The sequence below is a fragment of the Rhinolophus ferrumequinum genome, chromosome 13 (assembly GCF_004115265.2).
Source record: "Rhinolophus ferrumequinum isolate MPI-CBG mRhiFer1 chromosome 13, mRhiFer1_v1.p, whole genome shotgun sequence".
NCBI classification, from domain to species: Eukaryota; Metazoa; Chordata; class Mammalia; order Chiroptera; family Rhinolophidae; genus Rhinolophus; species Rhinolophus ferrumequinum.
The window spans coordinates 55,882,502-55,910,364 of record NC_046296.1 but is presented as its reverse complement, the minus strand read 5'-3'; the positions used below and the strand labels follow the sequence as shown (position 1 = coordinate 55,910,364).

At 34.7% G+C, this 27,863-nt stretch overlaps 1 protein-coding gene across 3 annotated transcripts in view; it reads right to left on the bottom strand.

The window, feature by feature from the left end:
• The window catches only part of ATAD2B (ATPase family AAA domain containing 2B), a 109,895-nt gene that overhangs the window by 7,207 nt on the left and 74,825 nt on the right, over positions 1–27,863 (bottom strand). The window contains exons 19-25 of one of the 3 annotated variants that reach the window (XM_033124811.1): positions 27,225–27,410; positions 21,868–22,003; positions 19,655–19,851; positions 16,323–16,482; positions 7,589–7,711; positions 4,599–4,736; positions 377–1,060 (exon numbers count right to left, since the gene is read on the bottom strand). In XM_033124811.1, the coding sequence (XP_032980702.1) occupies positions 377–1,060; positions 4,599–4,736; positions 7,589–7,711; positions 16,323–16,482; positions 19,655–19,851; positions 21,868–22,003; positions 27,225–27,410 (1,624 nt within the window). The remainder of the gene's footprint in view (positions 1–376; positions 1,061–4,598; positions 4,737–7,588; positions 7,712–16,322; positions 16,483–19,654; positions 19,852–21,867; positions 22,004–27,224; positions 27,411–27,863) is intronic. The other 2 variants (XM_033124813.1, XM_033124812.1) reach the window with 2 other exon arrangements.

Genomic DNA, 27,863 nt, shown 5'->3' with positions numbered 1-27,863 from the left:
CAAAGTACCCAAGTCTCCTCAGACCATTCTCACTCCCCCCACCCCAATAATCTTCTGTTAGAATTCATCTTCTTTACACCTGGTATGTACTCAAGTTTTAGTCATGAATCCATTAGGACGGGACGACAATCACGTGGGAGCCAGAAATGTAAGCGGCCAGGAAAGCAACGCATTCTGGACCACAAACCCTCTGAAACTTTCACCAAAATTTAGTATGTGGGTGTATACTTTTCCAGGGCAAAGGGATGAAAAGTTTAACAAATTCTCAAAGAGGTATAATTATTTATCAACTATTGCTACTGGGGACCAGACAAAATATGCAATTAATTAACTGGAGTTTAAAACTTCAGGTGATTTGTTAAAACATGAGCTCTACCTTCTTTATCCAGTTCTGCATCTTTCACCTCCACCTCGGGGCCAGGCTCTAACTTCTCATTATTGCTACATTCCAGTGCCTCTAGTTTCTCAGGATCATCTTCATGATTTTCATTTGAAGTTTCTGGTTTCTCTTTTGACTGGTCCTCCAGAAGAATCTTTTGTTCAGAACTACATTTATCTCCACTACTACAGAAAGAAACTACTTCAGCTTTGCCATTCTGACACTCCAGAACTGGTATTCCTTCAGAACTGTCAGTGGAGGCCTCACCGTTTAGACAGCTTCCTTTAAGGAAAGGCTCTTTGCTAGATGTCTGCTCTGGATTTAGAGAACTGCTGCTGTTGACGAGTAGAGACTCATTTGAACTTTCCTCTTCAGTAGATGCAAAGTTCTCCTTCACGCCTGCTCCTCGGTTAAGCCTCTGCCCCTGGTCCATGTCCATGATGTCACACGACGATTCATCGTTGGTCATAGACAAGTCTCCGGTCTCCTCTCCATTCTCTTCATGGCAGTCAGTGCTGACCTCAAACTCTCCATTCTCTAGCAATTTCCTGCCCTCCGTATGGTTCTCATAGTCTGCAAATTTGGTGTCCTCTTCATCTTTTTTTAAATTATTGACTTTCCTTTTCTTAATAATTCCTTTACCCCACTGTGAGCGCCGCCTTGATTTTCTCCGAACTCGAACTATTTTACAAGGAAGGAAAAAAGATATGTAGAGCTTCGAGTGTAATACTTGTTTTACAAATGTATACTAAATAAGACCTGAAAGAAAGCAAACCCACACCGGTGTAACACACAAGCAAAAACTACTTAGCTCTTGACATCCCTGCTGACTAATCCTCACTACTACAGGTGGAATGGATATGAAGCCAGGGATGAACTCTGAAGAATGAGAAAAATTTTAAATGTATTTCCTACATGAGTTTCCCCAGCATTAATTTTTTCTATTACCTTAGATTCTACTTTATAGCTGTTCCTAATTCCTAACATCCAGAGGTCAAGCATTTAGGGAATGACCACATTACTAGGCTGCCTGGAAGGTATGGGGTGACAGTCCTAGATTTCCACCAGGAAGGTGAGTGTTTTGCCACCAAGATTACCCAAAAGCACCTAAACCATGAAAAGAAATAAAGGCATGATCCAGCATATCAAGACAGAATAGTTACAGGTATCCCTACAAAGCAACTTCCACTGTCTCTGCTTCCAGAGGAATCATCCACAGTTGATATGCTCATGGACAGAAGCCCTATGAGGGTTACACAGACTATCTGGTTAGAAAACTTAGTCTCCTCTACCACAGCAGTTCACCTAGCAACATCAATTTCTTGCAAAGTTGTTGTTTGAAAATATGTAGAAAAATTAAAATCACTGCTATCAAGGTGGCAACATTAACAAAATATTGAAAATGAATATTTGGTCAGTTATGTGTAAAGGGAGACCTACAAAAGTTATAAGGACTATACTCTTAGATGCTAGAAACTACCATGAGTTTTATGAGTAGTTAGATGGTACCTCCAGGTAATAATGGACCCAGGAATCTTTAATTTCCCATGTATGTATCAAAGGTATTTGGTTATACAAGTCTAATTCATTGTCCCTTAAATAAGTAAAAAGTTAACACTTATTTTGCAATTTGGGACAGATGCCTAAATAAACATAAATACAAAAGTTATCAAAGCAAACTAGTTAAGCTAGAGACCTATCCCTTCTGGTGCCTAACACAAAATTCAAAATATTAGTTTGTTAAAAGTCATCAGGGTAAAAATAATTCATTTTTTCCAAAGTTATAAAAGTAATTCAAGTCTGGCTTAATTTTTAAAAAGACAATAAATAATTTTAATATGTCAAAGTTGAGAAGCTTCTTTGGCAAAGACATTTTAAAAATCTGAAATACAAATATGAGATAACTAAGTGTAGATTGCTTAATTAGTTTAAAAATTGCTTCTAAAAGACAAATAGAAGGGAATATGGTCTTATGACAACCCTTGTTTCTTATATTCCACCACTTACTATGAACTTGTGATCTGTCTAGTTTTTTCATCCTTTCATTTTTTAATCTGTATTGAGTTTCTGTAAAGACACCTAGGTATTCACAAGAAATGGACAAATTTTGTGTGCATATTATATTTATATACATATGTAAATATAATAAAGACACACACATATATGTATATTACTCTTCTTTCTTATCTAAGAATAAATCTACTAAAGGTTTCTGAAATCACTTCCAAAATTCAAGTTAGTCACTTGGGTCAAAATACATTGTATCTTCAAAACTACAATATCATTAGAATCATCTCTCCACTCCTTTCCCCCCATTAATTTCCATTTACAATTTACAGTTACAGGATAATTGGAGAAGAAATCTCTGCATGAGTCAGTTAAAAGCTGCACACAGGCTAACGTGATGGACATTCATACGCATCCCATTAACTATATGAAAAACTAATCCAGTCCACACTAATGGTGAAAGGAAAGTATTCAGCTTGCTCTTTCTCTAAAAGATGGAACTATTAGGTTTTTACTACCTAACAAGTCACTCCTGACATTGTGGCCTCACTTATTTTCCAGCCATGTAACCAAAAGTACAGGTGGTTCCCCTTTTCTTTCCTCATTAATCCATGGAACTCTCGAGCACGAGGCTAAGCTCTGCTCAGTCGCGAGCCAGCCCGGTAACGATGTGCAGTACACTGAGCACAGGCCAGGAGGCCTACTGAAGGAAGTATACTTTTCTAATGCTGTCATCCTGGCTAAGAACACAGAAAATGTTCTCATTTGAGGAGAGGTCAAACTAGAGATACATAACTGTTTCTAATATAACTATTTCTAATGGTTAGTATGTTTTGGTAAAAAATAAATTATCATATAAGCTCCACAAGAATAGGGATTTTTGTTTTAGTCACTGCTGATCTCCATAGCACCTGGCATGTGGTAGGAGTATATATTTGTGGAACTAATCTTTAATATACTACTTCCTTTATCAGGAGTGCTTTACATGAAAAGCCCATTTAGAGCCACAATCTTTAGTCAATTTTTATAGCAACTCTGAGATTGTTTCCAAAACTAAGACCTCAGGAAAGCAACTCTGCCTTAGGGACATTTAGATTTATGATTTAAGTAAGTTAATGTAAAACAGACACATGATGAGTCACATATGCCATCTACTGGTAAGAGAAAACAAAACTCACATTTGTAGACTAAAGTAACATTTTCACATTTAAAGAAAACTTCAACTGCTTAAAGCCAATATTCAATGTGTTTTAGTAAATATTTGCTTCAGGTGCAGAGAATATAAAGAATTTTAAGGTTTAAATTAGAGTGTTGTGTTATATAATCCAGGTCACAATCTGAGGTACAACTAGTCCAAATAATTTTAATCGGTTTCATGGAACTATATGCACCATTAAGTCCTTCAAAATTTTCTCATGTATGAATGCCACTTATCACAAAGAGAACAAGCTAAAAAAAAAAATAGGTATGTTCATTCATTCAAATTTGATGACACTGGTGAAGGAACCTATTGTGGCCAGCTTTACTGACAGCTGGAAAAGTATTACCACCTTTATACCAGAAGAACAACCTGTGCTTTCCAAGGATGGCTATCTTCAGTGAAATGTAAGTACTACATTAGAAAGATGCTATGTTTCTTAACATTGTCTTTTAAAAATTTCATAGATCACCATGAATGAGGAAAATTGAAGAAAACCTAGGCACTGAATATTCCCTCTCTAAATATATCTCACTTAAACAAACTAGATAAAGGCTGTACAGATTTTTCAAACTGAGTACAAAATATTCTCTCAGAAAAATCAACTTCTACCGTCAAATCAGCCACTCTCCTAAGTCAGTTTTCATTTTCCACCATAAAGAGAACATCGGGCATAGCACACAGCAAGGGGTTGGAGCTGGAGACAGGGATGGTTAAAAAGTCCATTGGCTCTACATCTCTATCCAAAAAAACCAAAGTTTAAAACTAAAAAAATTCAAACCTAGTTCAATTACAACAGTAAGTACTGAATGGGGATAGAAAAGATCAAATAAGGTGAAAGAAATACATTTCCGATTCAGCATCTTACCCCACAAGCTTTCACCTCTGAAATGAGAGAAGATTAAAAGAGCCATGGGAAAGCAGCAGTGCTCTGGTTTGTGGACCTAGTTTCTGAGAAATCGGTATCATTGTCAGTTGTTCCCACTACTGGATAACATGATCTCAAATACTCACACGCACATTTATTTGCAGAGTTGTGCCAGACATCCATGGGGCTTCTTGGTTTATGCCGAAATGCCTCTTCTACTCTAGCTTCTGTCTTCCGAGCTCCAGTACCATGAGGATTTATTTGTTCTGCTGTTACCGATAAGCCTGCAAGCAGAAGATAAGCAACACCTATTTAAATATTCCTAACTACATACACCAACAAGGTTTTTTAAAAAAAAGTCTGAAATACAGAACTGAGTTTTAAAGCCATTAATTATACTTGGACAGTTTGTAATTTGGATGAAAATCGTATCTTTTGTTTTAAGAAGGGAAAGAAGCTAGATATAAAAATCATAAAAATAAAATAACCCGGCAGGCCATGATTACCCTTAATTCCCAAAGGGACTCTATGTTTACTCATTTTAATTTACAAAGGGACACATTTCACATTTTTATGACTATGGGACAATAAGATTACATACTGTCTAAAAGTTATGATTTCTGCCATCTTAGAATGTGTGTTTATTGGGCCAGAAAACTCCATTAACATGAACTGTTTCCATCTGCTATTAGCTGCCTGTCACATCACAATGTAGTAAGTTTGTTTTCTTGCATTGATGTTCGTAAGAGTAACCATTCCATCTCAACTTCCTTCACTAGGTTTTTTCTATGTGATCCTTCAATGTTGCTGTTTCCCAAGAATCCCTTTCTTCTCACTCCAATCTACATCTTCCACTATAAAGTATCATTCATGCCTTCAGCTTCCACTATATAATGGTAGCAATATACAATAATTCCCAAATCCACATCTTTAGCCCAAACATCCTTTGAGCTTCTGATCCACATAACCAACTGTCTATTTGATATCTCCAACTAGGTATCTTAAGGATAGGTCAAATTAAAGATAACTAGTTTATCTTTCCCCACAAAAAACTGTCATCCTTATATATTTTCCTTATCTCTATTGGTGGTATTAGCATCTGCTAAGTCATTGAACCAGTAATATGGCTGCCAATTTTGACCCTTCCTTCCCCTCACAATGCCCCCCAACCCTGTAGCCAGCCACATCTCTCTTATATTAATTCTATCTTCAACCCCATTTCACTCTGGACTACCCCAACAGTTTTCCCTCCCAACAGCTTTATTAATGTAGAACTTACATAACTTAAAAGTCACTCATTTTAAGCATACAATTAAATGATTTTTAGTAAATTCACAGACCCATGCAATCACTACAGCAATCCAATTTTAGGTAACTATCCCAGGCAACCACTAATCCACTTTTTGTCTCTAATAGACTTGCCTTTTGTGAGCATTTCATATAAATGGAATCGTACAATATGTGGTCTTTTGTGACTAGATTCTTTCACTTAATATTTCTGAAGTCCATCTATGTTGTGCCGTGTATCAGTACTTTGTTCCTTTTTATAGCTGAGCAGTATAATATACCCTGTTTTGCTTACCATTCACCAGCTAACAGGCATTTGGTTTGTTTCCAATTTTTAGTTGTGAATAATGCAGCTATGAACATTCATATATAAATCTTTATATGGGCATATGTTTTCATTTCTCTTGAACAGATAGATTCCTAGGAGTAGAATCACTTGTTGTATGGTAAATGTCATGTTTAACTTTTTAGAACTGCCAAACTATTTTCTAAACTGGCTCTAAAGTTTTTTAACAGGTCCCTCATCTTCCTAGCCTCCACACTGAGACCTTGCTATTTCGTGCTGCCAAAGCAATTTACCAATTCATTCCATTGCTTAAAATACTTCAATGACTCCTACTGACTATGGCAATGGGTCTCAAACTTTGGTGTACAGAAAAACCTCTTGTACGGTTTGTTCAAGTGCAGATTTCTCAGGCTTACTACTCTCAGAGAGTCTAATTCACTAAGTGTGACGCTGGTAATATTAGGCAAACCATTTTGAAAAACACTGGCCTATATAATCAAGTCCAAGCTCCTTAGCATAGCATCAATTCATTCAAGCATTTATAGCAAACCTGTTGTAAACAGTTCTAGGGACTGCAGTAGAGCCATGAACAAGACATTCACAGCACTAAATAAGGAAGAGAGAGACAACAAAAAAACAACAAAATGCCAGGTGCTAAGGCGACCAAAGCCTAATTAGATCAGGTAACCAGGGAAGGCCTCAGGGAAGCAAGTAGAAGAAAAGCCTCTGTCTTCATCATTTCAGTGTCCTGGATCCAGCTCACCTCTTGAGCTCTATGTCTCACCACTCTGCACAGCTTTAGCAATACCAGTTTGCAGTGCGTCTAATATACAATAGTTCACATCGCCGTGCCTTTACACATGCTGTGTGCTGCACTTACAAAGACTTCCTCCTTCTCTGTCACTGCCACCCTTCCTCTCTCCACTAGACAACACTCCTATGTTCATTCCCCAAACTCTGACCAAAATGCTGGGCTCCCACCAGGAGGTCTTGCCTCTATCCTATACACACACTCCAACCTGTACATATTCCACACTGCGCTTGATTCGTTTTACATTTCGCTGTCTCTCCTACTAAAGTGTGACCTCCTCAATATAGGATTTTTAGGAAATGAACAAACCACATTTGCTAATTCTGCGTTTATGTTAACAAAATTTGCACATAAACTTCAATAGGGTAAAAAAAAAAACTATTCCTAAAACCTTTTAAAAAGTACTAGTATTGAGTGTAAACTCATGAAAAATAAACCCTCTTCAGCTATGAAAGCCTATCTAAATCCTTTAAGAATAGAAATCAATAATTAACAAAGACATACTGCAAAATAATTTTCACTGAGAGGCATTTTATTTCTGCAATTTGCACTATCATACTAAAACTTTCACAGGAAATAAAGTTTTTAAATATCTTTGATAATTTACATGACACATAGTAGTATCAGAAATTAAGTAAAGGCTGTGCCTCAAAATACATTATTTTCACAATACCAGCAACCCTGCAGAAACACTACTCAATGACATTCAATGACTCTTGGTCTTCAGCAGCAACTTCATATTTATAACTTACCTCTTTTTATTCTTGCTTCTTTTATTTCTTCGCAGAGTTTATTAAATTCTGGATCCAACTCAGCAGCAATGATGGCATGTGCAGTGTCCTTTAGGGTACAAGCCCTATGCCTAATTATTTTATCTGTTAAAAAAGTTAGTATGCATTTATTATACAAATGAAATAACATTAACAAAGGGAGTCTGAAAAAGCGAAGTAAAAGAATACAAACATTTAAATAAATTGTAAAAAGCATTTCTGGATGAGAAACAAGTTCATTTAAATGACGAGTAAAAAAATAAATCAGCTACTCAATCAAATTGATAATTCTGTGGAAACTGTACTTTAGAAATTCAAAACACTAAGAAAATTTAACAAATCATTACCTCCAAGATACAAGACTTTATTGTATATTTTTGAAAACAAAAATGTATGATTTTCAATAAAAATTTTTAAAAGATTTAGAGGATATTCGCCATACGCCCAGCATCAGAGTTGCCATGGATGGATACTGAGAATTCAGATAATCTTGCATAATTTTCCCCATAAGTGAACATTGGTCAAAACTGTGCTGAAGAATATATCCTAAGTAAGGGTGACCTTTAAAAACCATGACAGAAACAGACAAATACAAGACACTCTAAGCTAACGAATGCAAGATGGTATATAAATTGTAGGTAGATCCAGGAGAGAAGTACCTACTCTCTTCTAAGTAAACTAAACCTAAAATTGGTCCTAAGAGTCTCTGTTTTAGACTATTCCAGAAGTCCTCAATCATAAACAATACAATGTAAACAGTGCCCTCTAGAGCTGTGTAACTGTGACATATTAGGAGTCAAGTAAAATATCAAAGTCCCTAATTTTGTAACAGTATCAATGACCCCAACCCAACATCTGCCTTTTCATCTCTAGTAAAGGTAAAAAGTATAGAGACATTTTATTTATAACTTTTCTTATTAGAAAGTCATAAGTTATTGTGGAAATCTTATAAAAACAAACATGCAGTACTCAAAGGGCAACCACTGGTGTATCTCCTTCCAATACATTTTCTCTCAACATTCATTCAATAAATATTGATCGACAACTGTACCGGGAACTGAGCCAGGTGATGGCTACAGGGTGGTGAACAAAATAGGTATGTCTCCACTTTCAAGGACCTTTTCAGACTAGTATAGGAAAGAGGTGCTGACGAAATAATCTCTCATACACACATATAAACACCCGCAAAACCCCAGAATAACAGCTATGATGAAAACCTACAGGATATTGGTGTTTGTGCCAACTTAGACTGGGCAAAGTCAGGACAGGCCTCTCTGAAACAGGCATATAAGCTGAGACTTGCAGCATACATTGGAGTAGCCACTGAAAGGGCAGAGTAAAACCAGGGCAGGTTCAGAAAAGACCATATGAGAAAGCTCTGGAGTAAAAATATCTTGGAGAATTCAAGAAAATAAAAGGTAGCCTATGTGCTTACAACACAATTAAGCAAGAGGCAAACAGGAATCCAATCATATTTACAGGCTTTTAGATTTTATCCTAAGAGCAATGAAGCAACTGAAAAAATATGAGCAGGGAAGTAACATGACTTAGATAAACATCTTCAAAAGACCTTCAAGTTTAATTACATATTTCTTTATTTCTCCTTGCAAGTCTTTCAGTTTTTGCTTCATCAATTTTGAAACTGTTATCAGAGGCATAAATGTTTAGACCTGTTATATCTACTTTATGATTATGAAATAAACTTCTTTACTCCAGGTAATATATTCTTGGCCTGAAATCTACTTTGATATTTATATAACCATACCAGCTTTCCTTTGCTTGATATCGGTGATAAGTTTTTCTCATACTTTTCTTTTAACCTATTTGTAGCTTTACACTTAAAATAGGTTTGTTATAAAGGAGCCGCATTAGTGCAGCAGGTAGTGTGTCAGTGCCGTAAAGTGGATTTCTTATAAGCAGCATATGGTTGGGTCTTGCTTTTTTTTTTTTTAAATCTGATTTGATACTCTCTACCTTTATTTGGGATGTTTAAGCCAGGCATCAGCAAGTTTTTCTGTATAGGCCCAGATAGGAAATATCTTAGCCTTTACAGGTCACGAGGTCTCTGGCACGTACTCAAAGCTGCCCTTGTAGCACAAAGGCAGCCCAACAATACAAATGTGTGGCCGTGTTCCTATTAAGAAAACTTCATTTATAAAACCAGGCAGCCAGTTTGCTGATCCCAGGTTTAGACCACTTACTTTTAATGTGATTTATGTGATTATCAATATGGTTGCTATTTATTTTTCTACTTATTCCATGTGTTTTGTTCCCTTTTTACTCTTTTTCTCACCACTTTTGGATTGCGTACTTCTTAATGATTCCCTTTTATCTCCTTGTTGGTTTATGTGCTGCACGATTGCTAGCCCTGTGTGAGCTTCAAAGACTATTCCTTCTCTTTCTCTGGCCTCGGGTGGTCTCCTCACATGTATGCATTGATCAGCATTCAACTGATGACTGGAGGAGGACCTTCTGCAGCTCTCCAGAGTGCTCTCTCCAAGCAGCTTACGTCTTCCTGGTACTCTGCCTTGAGAACTCTACCCACCATGGCCTCCGTACATTCCCAGCTCTGTCTCTTTAGTTAAGGGAGACTTCCATGCCTGGGTTCTTCCTTCCTGTGCCACAGTCTGGAAACTCTCCAGGCACCTACAGTGCTCCACTTGTTAGTTTCTCATCTTTTGGAAATTCCTTTCCTGATACCAATGTCTTCACAACTGTTTTTTCATATATTTTGTTCAGCTTTTTCTTTTCATTGTTTCAGGTTGGAAGATTAATTCAGTACCTTTTACTCCATCTTAGCCAAAATCAGAAGTCTCCCAATATTCTTTGAAAACCAAACTTTAATGGCTGTGCAACAATCCAAAGTAGGATTGTTGTACCTCAATTTTCAGACTTATTGCTCTACTGTTGAAAGTTCTAAGTTGCTTCAAATTTTAGCTGCTATAAACAAAAACTACAATGAACACCCTTAGAAGGAGCTATATTTTCAAACTAATAATACATGTTTGTAGCCCATGCAATACCACAACTGCCACTGGTTTTCCACCTCAGCTTGAAAAAAGCTTAAAAAAAAAAAAAAGAAAAAAGGTAAAATTAAATATAAAGCCATGTACCTGGCACATTATCACTGTAAAATAAATCAATGGTCTTTGTTTATTTATTTATTTTGCTTTTTTAAATACAGGTCGCCTACCTACATTCTATCCCCAATAAAGGGGGGGGGGGGGCGGGAAGAATGAATGAATGAATGAATGAACGAACAAATGGGAAAAAAAAGAATTCCACAAAATTTTCTACTGGTCTGCAGGACAAGGAATTTATTTGAAGAGCATCAGCATTTTATGAGTGAACAACACTTTTTCACGTGCCTAACATAATTCTTTTCAATGTAGAACAGTGTCTAAGATTATACATAGCACTGATTCATAAGCTTACAGAATATTAAGAGATGTCCATGTCTTGGATCTTCATCTTTTTTGAGGATTAGAGAGTCATCTTGGACCCTTTTAAGCATGTGATGAAAGTGGAAGTACACATGCGTACAATTTTGGATGTGGTTGTTCAGAGACTCTCATAGAGACCATACTTAAAATCTTTGCATTAAAATTGTGCATGAATAAAGGCTACATATTTACCAATTTTTACTTTGTCTCATAATTTAAGATCTTAAGATTCTCCACGTCCATGAAATTTGGAAGTATCATAAGCACAGTGAAAAAACCATACACATCGGCTTTGAAGTTAAGACAGATCTCAGTTCACTCAGTTGTGCCACATAACATTTGTGGATTTGTAGACAAATCACATAACCTCTCTGAGCCCCAATCTCCTTATATCTATAAAATAAAGATATTACCACCTATGTTTGCCTTCAGTAAAAAGCAATAGCTGTTACGACAAATTGATGAATATCTATAAAATTAATATTGATGAGTATCTATAAAATTAAATCACTACTGTTATGAAAGTAACAACTCCTTCTATGTGTCAATTTGGGTAAACAGAAGTATATGAGCTGACTTTTTTCAATAAGATTACTATGAAAGATTAATAATATTTTAAGAAAAACTAATTTTTATGGGATGATTTTTCATCCCACATCGTTTCATAAAAAAGAAAGTTTATTGTATTTACTGGCTCCTATTTGCATTATGTTATTATTCTCCATTTTATAATTTCTATATAATCTGAGACTCCTTCAGTTAGTATATAACAAGAGAACAATTGATAAAAATTACTCACTGGCCTTATTTATTAAGAATATGCTCACAGAAGAGACCTATACAGATCCTATTCTCAATCAGCTTAGAGTCTAAAACAGGGATAGGATATGTAAAAAAGTCCCTACTTCAGGAAGAAAAAGACAAATAAATAATAAGTGTCTCAGAATGTTACAGAGTACTATGATTCTGAGATGAAGGGATTATTTGTAACTGGAAGGAAATCAGAAAACTTTTATGAACATGGCATTTAATATTCCTTGAAGGATACGTGAGATTTTAAAAGACATATGTGGTTTTAAAAACAGTGCATTTTAAAAAGTTTTGTTGTATATAATTTAACAAAATTTAATATAATTTAAATAAAATTGATTTAAAAAGCAAAAAAATGTACACACTCCCAGTACAGGCAGTACCAAGAGTAAGACTGGGCCATAAATTGAGAATTTCGGACCTGTTTCCTTAAGAAAGGTTCTTCCTAGTCTCCCCTCTCTCCTCATTCTATTATATATACTGCCTATGTGATCTCTTCACTCCTACACAGTCATGACTCCAACCATGTCTCGTGCCCAAATTTCTAATCACTAGAATCACATATACAACTACTAGTGTACAATGTCTGCATTTTATCTGGGTGTACCAAAGGTAACTCACACTAACACGTCCAAAATTAAACTTAGCACACTGCCCAAACCCATGAATCTACTCCTTCATTAGTTTACTTCTCAGATTCCTTAATACCCAGACCAAAAACTCAGGAGTCATTCTAGCTTGCTGTCAGTCATATCTAATCGGTTGATCACTAAGCCCTCTATGTTCAATCTCTGCCATCATTGCAACTGAATCTTAACTGGTCTTCCAACCTCCATCTCACCACTCCCTTGACCCCCTACCCCAAAATTCATACTGCCTCTAATACTGTCTACTCTTAAATGCAAATAAAATCATATCACTTTGTCTCAAAACCATCCAATGGCTCCTTATCATCCAGAGAACTCTGAAGTCCTTAATCAGAATCAAAAGAAGACAGAAAACTTACTAAGACATTTATCTGCAGGACTCTCCACTAAGCGGGCTTTAGGCATCTTACAGGCCAGAGTTATATGTGTATATCTCCAGGACTGAACACAATTTATACAAACAGAATATTTCATAAATGGATAAATGGAGTCAGTTGAGTAGGAAAATGGATGAATTTCCCACCACTCCTGCAAGCACTATACTATACATTCTCTCTTTTCATACTTCTGCATACTACTTTGTACTCCATTTCTCAGCCTAGAATAAATGCCCTTCCTAATCTTACTTATCTCCAGGTCATGTCTTCATCTCTGTGCTCCATTCACACTGTGTACATATTTCTAATACAGACCTTATGAAACTGCAATCATCTGCTGCCACACCTCAAGACAAAATTCATAATTACCACCTCTGTATTTAATCTTTCTATTATAATTACCAATAATTAGATATCTGTCATTCCTATAAAGCAGTGAGAGTTTTTAGATAGTAGGGACTGTGGCTTATTTATCTCTGTATATACAACTACTAGGGGCTGACTTGTGTTCCCTACACCCAAAATTCGTATGTTGAAGCTCTAACACCCAATACCTCAAAATGTGACTGTATTTGGAATAGAGCCTTTAAAGAGGTACATGATTAAGGTAAAATAAGATCATACAAATAGGTCTTAATCCAATCTGACTTGTGTCCTTATAAGAAGAGGAAATTGGGATACACCAGGGGTGCATGCACATAGACAAAAGCCCACGAGAGGACTTAGCAAAAAGGCAGCCATCTGCAAGCCTAGAAGAGAGACCTCAGGAGAAACCAAAACTGCTGACACCTTGATTTTGGATTTTTCGCCTCCAGAACTATGAGAAAATAAATTTCTGCCGTTTATGCCACCTGTGGTATTTTGTTAAGGAAGCGCTAGCAAACTAATACCATAACATATAGCATAATGTCTGCTACACAATAATAGTGATCTGAATATCTCTATCTCAAGAGGCAAGGACTGTCACAGTCATCTTTGTATTCTAAGCACCCCGCTCAGTAACTAGTCATGACACTCACAAATACTAAAGAGAAAATGAATGAGTCTGGCTGAAGCATAGCCCACAAAGGGCTCCAAAAGCCAGGGTAAATCTGTGAGCTTCACTCCTAAGTAATTGGTATAAAATAGAAGATTTTGAGAAGACTGCAATATTAGGGCTAAAATTTCAGCAAAATTAGCCAACTAATGGTATGTATATGAATGCGCTTGAGGGTCAGAGGAGAGATGCACTACAAGACAAAGAATGGGGAACAGTTAAACATAATATAGCACGTATCCATAAGGTAATAATTAGGGTCAAATATCTGATACTGGTCTCATTTAGAATCTACAAATGAAATTTCTTCTGACTAACATACTTAATTCCTGTCCATATCATCCTCGAGGGAGAGAATCTGGGTAAACACTTAGGCAATATGTATAGCTTTCAAAATGTTGGCTTTTGCCTTCTATGTATATGCTAGTTTTTTTCCCAAATGGCCATGTGTGGTATTCTGCAAAACAGAACACTGTAAGCTTTCAAATACTCATGGGAGCTTGTAAAAGTAATACAACATTCATGTAATTTCCACCTGCTACACAACAGACCCTGAGGTTGTTTTTCTAATACATAACAAGTGGTTCTGTTGCTATGAAAAAGCCTCTTAACAAAAGATATGAAATAATCTGAACAGAACAAAAATCATGCTTTTGAATTATATCACACTTTTTGCATCTAAACCAGTGATGGTGGAAAGTTACAAGTATAAGCATATCATGTCAACTCTGTGAGATAGAGCCATATTCTTTAATTATACAATTGCATTCTGTAGTAAAAAGTTATCGTGAACCAGAAACCACTGCTTCTTTCTTAAAAGCAATATTATTTCAATGTGGTTATAATTAAGTTACATGGGGGGGGGGGGGAATGTAGATTGATCTTCTCAACTGGCTTTCTCTAAACCACTTAAATTTATTTTTCACTATTAGTCCCGAGACTTGTGCCAAAATAGGATGGAATTTTAAAAGTGATTCAGGGACTAAAACAAGCACAAACTATAAAGGATCATTCTAAAGCAAGTATGCACGTCCCCACTAAAATCAATTTATAAAAATTAAAGTACAATTTAAATAACAATGATGAAAATAAAAATATGAACAACTAATCTCTGCGGAACACTACCACATCCCAGGCACTATCTACACTGAAGAAAGAGATTCTCTCATTCACACAAAATTATTATACTGGTTAACAGATGCCATGATACTACTGGTAGAAGGGGAAAAAAATGTGAGAAAATTTTAAGAGTACAGATTAAAAGACTTATAAAAGATATATATTCTTTGATCCAGAAATTTCACTTTAAGGAATTTATTCAAAGGAAATAACTAAGAATGTACATAAAATTTATATTATAAAGATATCCATCAGCATTATAATAGAGGAAAAAACTTTAAAAATCAAGTATGTCCAACAATAGGGTATTAGCTATATGATTAAAATAATGTGGTATGGGGATGTAAAATAGAACATAAGGAATATAGTCAATAATATTGTAATAATTATGCATGGTGTCAGGTGGGCACTAGACTTATCGGGGGATCACTTCATAAATTATATAAATGTTGAACCATTATGCTATGTATCTGAAACTAACAAAATAATACTGAATGTCAACTGTAATTGAAAAATAAAAAGAAATAAAAATTTGGTAGAAATATATTAATTCATAAACTTTTCACCAAATATATGAATGTCAAAGTTTACAAAAATTGTATTTTCATTTTAGTAAAAACATTATGCACTGATGTCTTCCATATACAATATGTGGGGGGGAAGGAAGAGAAGAAGAACACTAGGTAATAAGATTATAGGTTACTTTAATTTTTTTTATTTTTATCTTCATAAATTTTTCTATGTAACATATACAATAAAAAGTCAGAAGGCACTGAAAGAGTTGGGACTAGACTTGCGTACAGGGTGGGATTTGGAGTAAAATAGTAAAACTACATAAAAACCCCCACAATCTGTAGAGTAGATAATGTGTACCTAAAGAGGTCATTTGATATGTAAAAGTATCCTAATTAGTTCCCACAAATTTAAAATTTCCAGTGTTTACCAGACTGGTGATGTTGACTAAACAGTACATTTTAAATTCTCAATTACTCAGTTTTCCATCTTACCTGAACAAAATAGGAACCTTAGTTAAAAAGTGAAGGGTAAATGAAGAAACTAAACCCTGAACATAATACCTAGAATAATAAAATCCTCTAATTTAAGTACGTTATTTAATAAATTAATTTAATGATTTAAGTATATTAATTCCCCTTCAACAAGTTTCTAAATACAATAATATGTCATTAAATGTATCTATCTGAAATATGGGCATGTTTTAGTATTTAAACTTCAAACTGTCTTCTCAGTGATTACCAACGTGAACCCTGCCCAATGAGTCCTTACCTCCTGGGTCCTTATCTGGATTGTACTCTAAAGCATTGCTACAGATGAGGTCAATATCTTTCAGGAAGTCCTTAGCAGTCAGGTAATTATGCTTATCAATTTTAGTTATTACTGTTGATAAATCCATTGGTTCTTTGATTACTTCAAGATAATCTGAAACCTAAAACAAATAGGATATTTTAATGAAAATTACTTCTGGTATTTCATATGATCTACTCATAAAAACATAAAATAAAACCATACTTATTTAAAAATTAATCTACATATCTAAATAAGAAATAATTAGACAAGGATAAATTACAGAGCGATTTATGCTACTAAAGTTACTATGTCATACTTTCCATGAAAAGCTTCAGTTTCAAGTCATATCTAAATCAACTCTGAAATTTTCTCATCTTGAAATATGAAACCAATGTGTCAGCTTTTTTTTTTTTTTTTAATCCTTTGGATATACCTGAGAAGAGAATGTATGGGTAAAAACACTAATAAGTATCAACAAATGTTACCTCAAAAAAAATTTTTAAAAAGGAAAATAAAAAGAAATATGAAATTTTTCATATTGTTAAAGGTAAATCTCTTTAATATCTTTAAACCGAAAATTTTTTTTCTTTCTTTTCAGTTTAGGGTGAATCGTTTCATGGAAAGTGTTTTCTCTCCTTTGGAGTCATTACAAACATTTTGAGTAAATTATATAACAAAAATAGCTATTGCTTTTGTGACTAGTAAAAGATTTACTGGTCTTGTCCCTAAATATGAATACATCACAAGCAAAAACTGCTTTTTGCTTTATGTGTGGATTTTCTGGGAGATAACCCCAAATAGGAGATATTAAGTCATGATTTGCCCAATATGCTGTATGTTTTATATCACTTGACCAATAACAAAGCTCTACCAACCTATGTATCTGTTGCCTTCCCCAATGCAAAGCTCAAATCAAGTAATTAGGTCTGATATAAAAGCAGTCTTAGAAATGTCTAATTAGCCCAGGACCCCATTCTGGGGCTAGGGTGATTTCTGCTCTAAGAAACTAAAGGCTAGTTTTCTCCATTGCAGATGGCATTGATGCCTCAATTTTTTAAAACATATATATACACACATATATATGTATATGTATACTCATATATACACATATTTTATGTATGTTTCTAAATTTTTAGCTAGGTGTGTGCATGTTTTAATTTATTTTTCAACCTCTAAGAGCTGAAAAGCCAGTCAGTCTCCTTACAGGTGAGATAGTGAAGCTATACTGAACAAGCAATAGTTGTGAAAATGCGGGAAATGTTGTACAAATTATAAAGCACTATAAGAATTCATATTACTAAAGACTATAAAATTTTAGCACTTATCTTAATTTTCAATTCGACATTCATTTTCTAAACTTTTGTTTTCTCTGCAGTCTGCTTTGGAATTTGATAAAGTTTTTAGACATTTCAAAGTCATTTTTTGAATATAACTTTTTTGTGTTTTAGGTTATCTAAATCTTATGTTGTTTTCCCCTCTCTATCCTTCCCAGAGATCCTTATGTCTTCAGCTTTAAGAGCGAAGAACCAGTAGCAGAATGAACCTGAGAAGCACAAAAGAAGAAACAGGAACACATAGCCCTTCAATGGCATTGTGGCAGTTATGTGCGTTGTCAGTGGGGTAGTAGATTGGGGAGAAGGGGATTATCACTTTGTGAGGGGTGTAAATATCTATTATGTTGTTTTGCACACCTGAAACTAATAAAAAATTTTTTAAAAAAACAAAAAACATAGACCTTAAATAAACGTTTTATTTGCCCAACATTTCCTGTCCCCTTCCACTGCTGTACCATCATTTATAAAACTTTTACCCTATCACAGATGGGGTATCTAAAATCTGATGACCTCTTCTGGTTAGAAAGAAAAATAATTTTCCTGGGCAAAGGCAAAATTGTTTACACCCAGCATGGGAGGCTTACTTGGGGGCAAGCCCTTATCAATTAAGTGTCAAAATCCCAAACCCAATTTGAAATAAAAATAAACATTTAAAATAATCTTTAAAGTGGGCTGATAGTTTTAAGATTATCTGAAAACACTCGGAGGAAAAAATATTGCTGCACAAATATACAACAGTATGTATTAATTGCAAAAGCAAATTAGGCAAGTCCTGTCATTCCAGTGGGAAAAGATATAAGGCAGCTGTGATGTAATGTAAAGAATGCAAGCTTTGAATTTTAAAAAACTTTTGAGCCTTGGTTATGTCACTTGCCAAAGAGTCTCAGTTTCCTTAAGGGCAACGTAAGAATAATGATAATGACCTTGCGAGGTTGCTGAAACAGTCAAATGGATAAAACTATGTATTGTGGATAAATATACAACTAAAACTATAGATAGTCGCTTTATCCCAAAAACAGGGGTAAACATATTTTTAGGCTAGCCAGGGGAAAAAACAATGCTAGCTCATTTTCCCAGTCATAGATGAGGTAATGGTTCCAAAGGAATCTGCTCAGGTCAAAAAGTACAGGTTTCACAACGAAGACGCAACATTAAACTTTGAATCATTTCATAATTCAAATTTAAAAAAAAAAATGAAGAAAAAATTAAAACTAAAAACACCAAAACTGTTCAAACATGGAGTCTGAACTATAAGAAGAAGGCCAGTAAAGACTGTATTGTGTTCATCCACACACTATATTATCCCAGGATAAAAAATTAAAAAAAAATTCATCTATAGTATTATAGTAGATTCCAAATGGAAAATTTCTTCTCTCATCATCACAAGCCATGCTCCCACAAGGACACAAAACAATAAACATAGAAACTGAGAAATTTTCCACTAGGAGCAGAGAAAAATCTTTGGAGAGAAAAATAATTTTAGCTGCACAGGATATGCTTAACTTCAAAGAGCACATTACTCACAGGCATTTCCAAAATATGAGAGACAAATTTCAGGTTTCTTAGCCACCTCTTTCGATAAGGTATACATAATTTGGGAAATGCCAGTATTAACTGGTATTGTTTGGTTAATACCAACATACTTTTTGAGAATAGAATTTATCCTGGAATAAAAATAGGCTCGTATGGACATTTCACGTGTTACTTTTACTTTACTCCTCTTCTTAAAGTGAAGAGTAAGAGATCACAAAGATCAATACCAATTAAGAGGACATATATACAAATTGGTCACTGAGTTCATCAAAAGTCACCAGGTGTTTGCTGATGACATTGGTTATTATCACATGGATTAAAATTTTACAGGCTAGGGGTAATATTCATCCATGCCTTTGCTTTTTTTTCCTTCCAAAAAAAGATGTCAATATTTTTTCTGTTAGCCAGTTCAACTTCACTGTTTGCACACTACTGAGACAAGACCTCGTCAATATCCACCGGTTTGCTGAAGATGCTAAAGCGCTTATCTGTGGCCAGCCTCTTGGTCACATCCCTGAGAAACAACCGCAGCTCTCGTAAGGTATTTTCCTCCTGGTCCTCCATCCGACTTTTTTCTGATTCTGATAACTGACGAGGTGGAGAAGGTAGTGCGAGAGGAAGCACTTCCATAGCACAAAGACCTAAAGAAAATAGAAGAAAATGCTAATTCCAACATAGCAGGGCCAAGACCTCAGTGACTTCTCTTTCAGCATGTTCTTTTAGGAAAAGGAAAATTCCAAATGTATGTGAACCATGCAAATCCAGCAAGTAAAAATTTGAATGGAAACCAAAAGTATGTTAGGGAATAACTCTACTTTATAAACTAACTCACAATAGGACTCCTTGAAAAGGCAAATGATAAGATTTTAACTAATTTGATTTTGAAATGTTAATACATACAATTTATGAAAAATATTTCAAATCAACATAAATATCTTCAGGTCAAGTAATATATACCAACATAAGTCACCTTGTTTAAAAACTGCTTCTCAAAAATGGGGCTGCCTTATATGCATGAAAGTGAAATGGGCAATTAACAATTCTTTGATCCTTCCTGTTCCCCAAAGAATTCTGATTTTAGACAAGTCTCCTACTCTCATACTCTTTAGTACAACACAGTAGGAGATAGTAAGTGGCACCTGATGGGACCAAAAAAAAAAAAAGGAGAAAAAAAAAAGAATCCCAGACACAGAGAAGATGGAAAACCAAGTCTGAAGTGTTATATATAAAATCTATAGTATTTACTATCAATCCAAAAAAAAAAAAAACCACAAAAAAACCACAAAACTTAAAAGGTACAGTATTAACTTTTTAAATCATAGTTCTCTAATTCCTTAAAAGGTTTATCTTATATCACACTGAAGCTCGTGATTAAATTTCTAAGGATTCTCACTACTTTCAAATAGACCCTAAGATGGAAAATGAAAGTCGACAGAAGCAACTCAAACAGAAAAAGAATTATGTGAATCTTTAACAGAAAATTCAGTTCTATAGGACTAAAACATATCTAGGAGCATGCAACATACCTTATTAAAATGAATCATTTTCATAATGAAATATTTTAAATACTGTTATTGAGATTAATATGAGGCAGTAACACCAATAATCAGAAGGTATAAATTCTATATTGAACTTCCCAAGGTTTCTGCGGGGGAAAAACCCAGAACTATAGCCATTTGATAGGTGTTCATTCTTACAACACTGGAGAAAATGTGGAAAGGAGACACTAAAGGGCCATAAAATTACTAATGTGTTAGATAATATAACCAAGAAAAACAAAGAGCTAGAACAAATATGGAAAAACAAAGACTTGGCAGGGATGGGAAATGTATTTAACACCCTACAAGAACAGCTACAAGAAACATAAAAGAACAAGGGGAAAGAGGCTTCAAATTTTTTAGCAAACAGGATTGCTATTTTCTAGAAGAGGCTGAAAGATTAAGCAAGGGAATCTCATCTTTGAGATTTTTTTCTTTGAGATTTGGAAAAGAAACTCTCTTTTGAATGACTTAGAATGCAGTCCTTACTTAATTTGGGACTGAAATCTGACAAATTTTGAGGCCCCTCTTAATGCTATGAGCCCAAATCAAAGAAAACTCTAACGTTTAAAGCCATGATAGATTTCCAAGTGCCTAGCATAAGCTATCTAACATAATAGGTGCTCAATAAGTATTTGAAAAATTAATAAGTGAAAAAAACCAGAAAAGGAAAAGGTTCTAATCACCTCTTGGCTTATCAAACCTATGCTGGCCCACAAAGTAATCAGCACAACACCTGGTGTTCACAACCTGACAGTTCACATCCTCGGTACTTACAGTGACTAACACAGAGCAGAACCGAAAACATTTTTTGACTTTTTGAGCCTCAAAATGTGAAATCTACCAAGAGCATCTGGATTGAAGTGATTAAGGAGAAGACTTCATTAAGAGTCGCCTATTAGTAAAGCTTAACAATGAAGCTGTACCTCCCAATTTCCTCAAGTCAAGTGAACACAATGGCCACGTCTACATGTGTCCATCTAAAGATAAATAGAACCTGAAAAACTGTCTTTACTTCCACAAAGAAATAGTTAAAAAAAAAAAAAAACTGACTCCAAGAAAGGGCATTTCTTAACTGCACCTCTACCCCCATTTTCCTAAAGGCTTTAGGAACTTTACCAGTGTGTTTCCTTCTCGGTGGAGCCATTGACGCCTGATTGAGAATCAATTCTTGGAAAAATTTCCTTCTGTCCTCTTCAATAGGCCTTTGAATGTATAAGACCTCTTCGTACTGTATTCTAAAGATACATTTAACCTACACACACACACAAAGAAATTAAAAATAGAGAGAATTAAACGCTTATTTATTATACCAAATCACAATTTCTTCAATTTCCAGTACCATTTTTAATCTTCATGTATGATTAGGGTTAACCTAGTCCTAAGCTATGCTGTTGAGAGGTTCAACATCAGGAACTAAACAAGAATGGAGGAATGATCCAGCTGCCCAACTCATTAATAAATTATACTGTATCTGGGAGAGTCAGCAGATAATAGCGAAAAAGATAGTAGTAGTCACATGGCAACAATCTCAAAGGGCTTTTGCATACGAGCTGAAAAGCAATTACCTAGGATCTACAATAGAGAGCTGGAAGGATGCCGACAACACTGCCTTCTCTGACGCTGGTTCTGTGTCCTTTCCCTCCTCTGACTTCCCTTCCTGGGCCCTTTCCATACCAAGTCTATTCCACAGTGTCCTCTGGAATCCTGGTTTTACTGCAGATAAACTATATACCTTCGGTCTCTTTACAGAATGCTCCACAATGACACCACCCTCCATACAAAACTCACAAGGCAAAATTAAGCCAGTCATTCTTGTATCCCTCAGTTCCTTTCAACTGGTGATTACCTACACCTTTCCTTTGTTCACCTGCTCTATAAAGACTTTGACCCCAGATGTCCCCCTTGCAAGGTATGCTGCTTAAATTTTTACATCATCCACATTTGTCTACACACTTTATTTAATTTATATGTTTTTCTAGAAGGTCTGCTTTCCACTTGGTAAACACCAAACTCCCTGAGAACACAGGCCATTTCTTATTTATCTGTTTTCCTATACCTACCACAGTGCCTGGCACATAGTAATGAATAATAAGCATGTACCAAATGAGTACAGCTTGTGGTTTTGTTCCCTAACCCACATCAAATTGGAAACTGCAATTGAAAAAGGTTAAGAGTAGTAGGAAAGAAGTACCAACAATGACAGCGTGGAAATACTGGATTAAAATTCAAGATGTCAGATTTTAGCCCAAATGTAGCCATATATTTGTGGTAAACTTTGAATAATCCATTCAATTTGTTATGTCTAACCACTTACTGAATTGAATGAAGACAAAGAATTTCATAAATATTATTTCAATCAATCTTTATAACAATGAGGTATGCAGGCATCCCTCATTTTACAGATGAGGAATCTTGGGCTTGGAAAGGTTTAAGTAAGCAGCTTAAGGTCAGAAAGTGAATAAACAAAGACTAGATTATATAATCTCTCAAGGCCTTTCCCAACTCTAAAATTCTAAGACAGAGAAGAAACAATCTATGAAAGTAAACACTGGAATTCAAAATTTGGATGGAAAATTATTTACCTCAATCCAAAGCCAAATCCTTTAAGAGTTTATAAAATTTCATCCTGTGTCCTCCCAATATTTTTTTGTAAACTACCTTCACGTACAATTGCTTCCAACCCTTTGGTCTATGCTTTGCTGGCCCTCTTCAAAAGTTCTGGCATGCAAATTTACCACTAAATACCCATTATGTGCCAAATGTAATGCCAGACACTGCAGTTATAAACTTGAAGAAAATATGCTTACTTCCTGCCATCAAGATCTTATGAGATCTTCAGAGTCTCATAAGAAAGCACTATGATATCACAGAGTACAGAAACATAGAGGAGACCCTGCAACACCTCTGAAGAGGCACTTGACAAGAGACAGCAGAAATAGCTAACATTAAACTGGGTCTTGAAAAAAGAAATAGAACACAATACCATCTAGAAGTAGTAGGATTTTGTTCAAAGGTAGCAAAACATTTAATTTGTTTTAAATATTCTTCCTTCGGAACATTTTTCAATATTGTGTTAAACTTTGTGAATAGAAACAGTCCAAGAGCAAGTCTACAATAATCCCCTGATACTCCTACCAGGTTATTACAGAAAAGCTTGAAATCCACCATTTTATAAGTAGGCTGAATTATTTTTCTTTCAATTTACTAACTTATATTCCCAGCCTCAAACTTCATGCTTTAAGAAGACATGCCTTGTATATATAATTTCCTGAAAAAAATCATGCTTTCTTTCACATTGGTTCACACTGGTCTTTACATATGCTATTCACTCTTTCCTAAACCGGTTTTTAACTCTCCACTCAAGCCAATGCTTGCTGGGTAATGCTTTCTCTGACTCTCCCAGATATACTTAGGCAAACCTTCTAATATCTGTCATTAAACCTTTTTTAGGCTCAGTGATTTTCAGTAAATTAATTCAGTTGTGTGATCATCACAGGTTTGTTTTAGAACATATCCATCACCTCCAAAAAGTTCCCTCACAAAAGATTTAGAAAATACAGATAAGGAAATGAAAATTGCTATAATCTTAATATCCAGAGATAATTACTATTAGCATTTCTGTTAATAATTTTATATATACATATGCACATATACACACACACGGTCTTATTATATATATAACTAATATAGTTATTTCTATATAAACTGGAATAATACCATACGTATTACCTGTATTTTTTAACAATATAATTCAAACATCTTTTTATAGTAAGTATTTTCCATATCAATATTTTTAATGGTCTCATTGTGTTTCATGGAAGGGATCTACTATAATTTAACCAATCCCCTACTACAGGACATTTATACAAGTTTCCAATCTAAGAAGAAAGGCTATGACAAAAACTACTGTATTTCTTGTGTTGTCTGTGCTTTATCTTTTTGTTTGCCCATGAGAAACTCTTTGGATATGAGTAATTACCTAAAAATGGTATTGCCAAGCTAAAATGTATGTACATACAGTATTTAAATCTATTATTATGGACTGCTATAGAAAGAGTTTATTTAACTGTTTTCTATATGTGCCTATTTAATAGGCTAAAATCTGTATCTTACTATTATTTTAACTTATCTATTGTATTTTCTTAAATACACCATAGTAACTGGCCATTTCTTTCTTTTAAAATCCGTTGGGTTTTTTACTACCCACTGTTTACTTCATTTCTTTCAGAGGTCGGGCACTTGCTAACCTATGGTTACTTGGTCCACAACGCTATGCTTTTCATCACCACATATTTCTCAGTATGTGCTAAGTATTATTCACTATTATGTCAGTTTGTGACCCAAACAAAGCAAGCATTCTAATGGCTGAAATTAAAATGAAAGGCTTGGGGGCAGAGGAGGATTTCCTATGAACAATTAATATAAAACATGTTATATGTCATCCGTAATCTGAAAGAATTCTCATAATCTTCACCCCACAAATGTGAATACAAATGATAGCTACTTGGTTAATAAGGGCAAAGAATATAGAAGACAAAGGGGGGAAGAAAGTTAAAATTTCAGGACTCAATGCTACCATGTTTCCTCGAAAATAAGACCTAGCCGGACCATCAGCTCTAATGCATCTTTTGGAACAAAAATTAATAAGACCCGGCATTATATTATATTATGTTATATTATACCCAGTCTTATAGTAAAATAAGACCAGGTCTTGTATTAATTTTTGATCCAAAAGACACATTAGAGCTGAGGGTCTGGCTAGGTCTTGTCTTCAGAGAAACACGGTAAAAAACTTCTAATATTTTAGCTACTAATCAAAGGTATCGATAAGCAAATGTAAAATTATGACAATACAACATTGAAAATGTGTACAATGTAAAAAAAAATGTGTACAATGTAATGCGAGCTTTAAAAAACTAAACCAACAATAAAATCACGTATGTGAATAAACAGAAATAAGCAGTATTAAAATTGATGTATCAAGAAGATGGGTTCATAAGACTTTTATTTACAAATTTTTCAAACAATATAAGGGAAACTTCAAGTAATTATATATTCCTAACTAGAACCTTAATTATTCCAAATTTTCTTTATCTTTATAAAATGATAAAACTAGTTGACAGTGAGGATCTAATTTTAAAAAGTGGTTCCTAGGTTATGTCTAGGTTCAGTCCATTCTTCTAAACCAATTTCAAGTACATTCCTACTTTACAATACTAATATTTTATAGCTCTGTGGTTTCCAAAATAAATTGTCTCATATATTGCCTCATACCAATAAGCCTGTTACCCACATTTCATAGATAAGGAAACTGAGGCTTTTCAGGTTCAAATACCAGAGGTGCCAAAAAACATATACACATGATTTCTATTCATCTTCTATTATTGGTATAGTATATTGAGTTTTATGATTTTAATACAGTTTTCTCCTTTCTTAAAATGAGTATACATGTTTTTGGCACCCTCTGTATTTATCCAAGGTCAAAAGACTAATATGTCAGTACCTTGTTTTTTTTTACTCTTACTACATACAACATTCTACTAAACTACCATTACCCCGTATGATAAAAACCATTTTGATTAATGGTCTTTAAATAATATCTCATTCTGAATAACCAAAAATGTATTATTCTACATTTAATATACTTTTCTTACAAAAGCAGTAAGTTGTACAAATCCACTTTAGCAAGATAGCTAACAAGCACTGAAACAAAACAACTCAGTAAACAAATATCTTAATCATAAAATTCTACATAATCAAGATTTATATTATAGCACTTAAAACATACAAATCTCTTATATGAACTGTGTCATCTGAGCAAAATATTTCTACGCATTTCTAAAGGAGATAATCTCAAGACCTGGTAAGCTCAGGGTATTAAAACAATTTTTTAAAAATCAATTTTATATATGTGAGTTGATCTACTAATGTTTTCTAAAACCAACTGATTTTACCTTTGATTCTAATATATTAAATATTAATTGAATTTGAATTCAAAAGCTAAATATCAGATTTGAAAAATATACACAGTAGTAATAATAGTCAACATGATGCTATTGATGAAAGAGTTGAAAGGTCAAATCCTACCAATAACCTAACAGATGATAAGAATGAGAAGAATAATTATAATGGGATTGACAATGACACAGCTAAGATCTTCTTAGTAGGTGCCATATATATGTCATACACACACACACACACACACACACACACACACACACACGTGTTGGGTTCTGGTCTAAGCACGAATTATCTCAAGCTTCACAATGTTGACGAATATATCACTATTATACCAAAAAAGAAACTGAAACATAAAACATTAACCAACTTGCTTAACTAACACAGCTAATAAGTGGAAAAACCAAGGCATGAATCTTAACAGTACTGATTTTAGAGTAATTCAAATGTGTCAAATTTACAAGGTCAACTGTTTTAAAACAATATAATAAAGATAATATTTAACCAGTTCTTACCTCTTCAGGCAGTTCACTGTACATGGTTTCAGAGGTAGACAACAAAAATATAGGTGAAAATGATGGTATATCTTGTAGCAAAGTCAGAAAAGTTGCTCTCACGGTTTCGCTGACAGCTTCCCACCAATCACCAATGTGAGGCATGTAAACAATACTAGGTACTGTTCTTCGAGCTTCACGAAAAATCTAATTAAGGAAAGAACTGGAATTAAAAATTCAAACTGATATTATTCCAAAGACTACCCAGTAAGTCCAAACACATGAAAGGTGTCAAGCCTGTTACTGTAATTATTTTCACCCCAAATATTTAAGTTGTGCAAGACATGAGGCACAAGCCTTCACAGCACAGCTTCTATCTACTCTTGCCCCACCTAAACAAAGAAGTGTTTTGCCATTTTCCTATTCCTGCTCAGCGTGTCTTAGTAGTACACATTGCTCCACTTATTTACCATGTAAAGGTAAAGCAAAACACCACTCTGAAATACGCTGCAAATGAAGAGGTATCATGCATCTCCACGTCAGCTACAACAGGGATGTCAGGGAGCACAAAGAAGAAAAGACAGACACAGTTCACGTTTGTGCACATTGCCTAAAGTCACTAAACATGGGTTGAATAAACACTTTACACAAAATGTACCA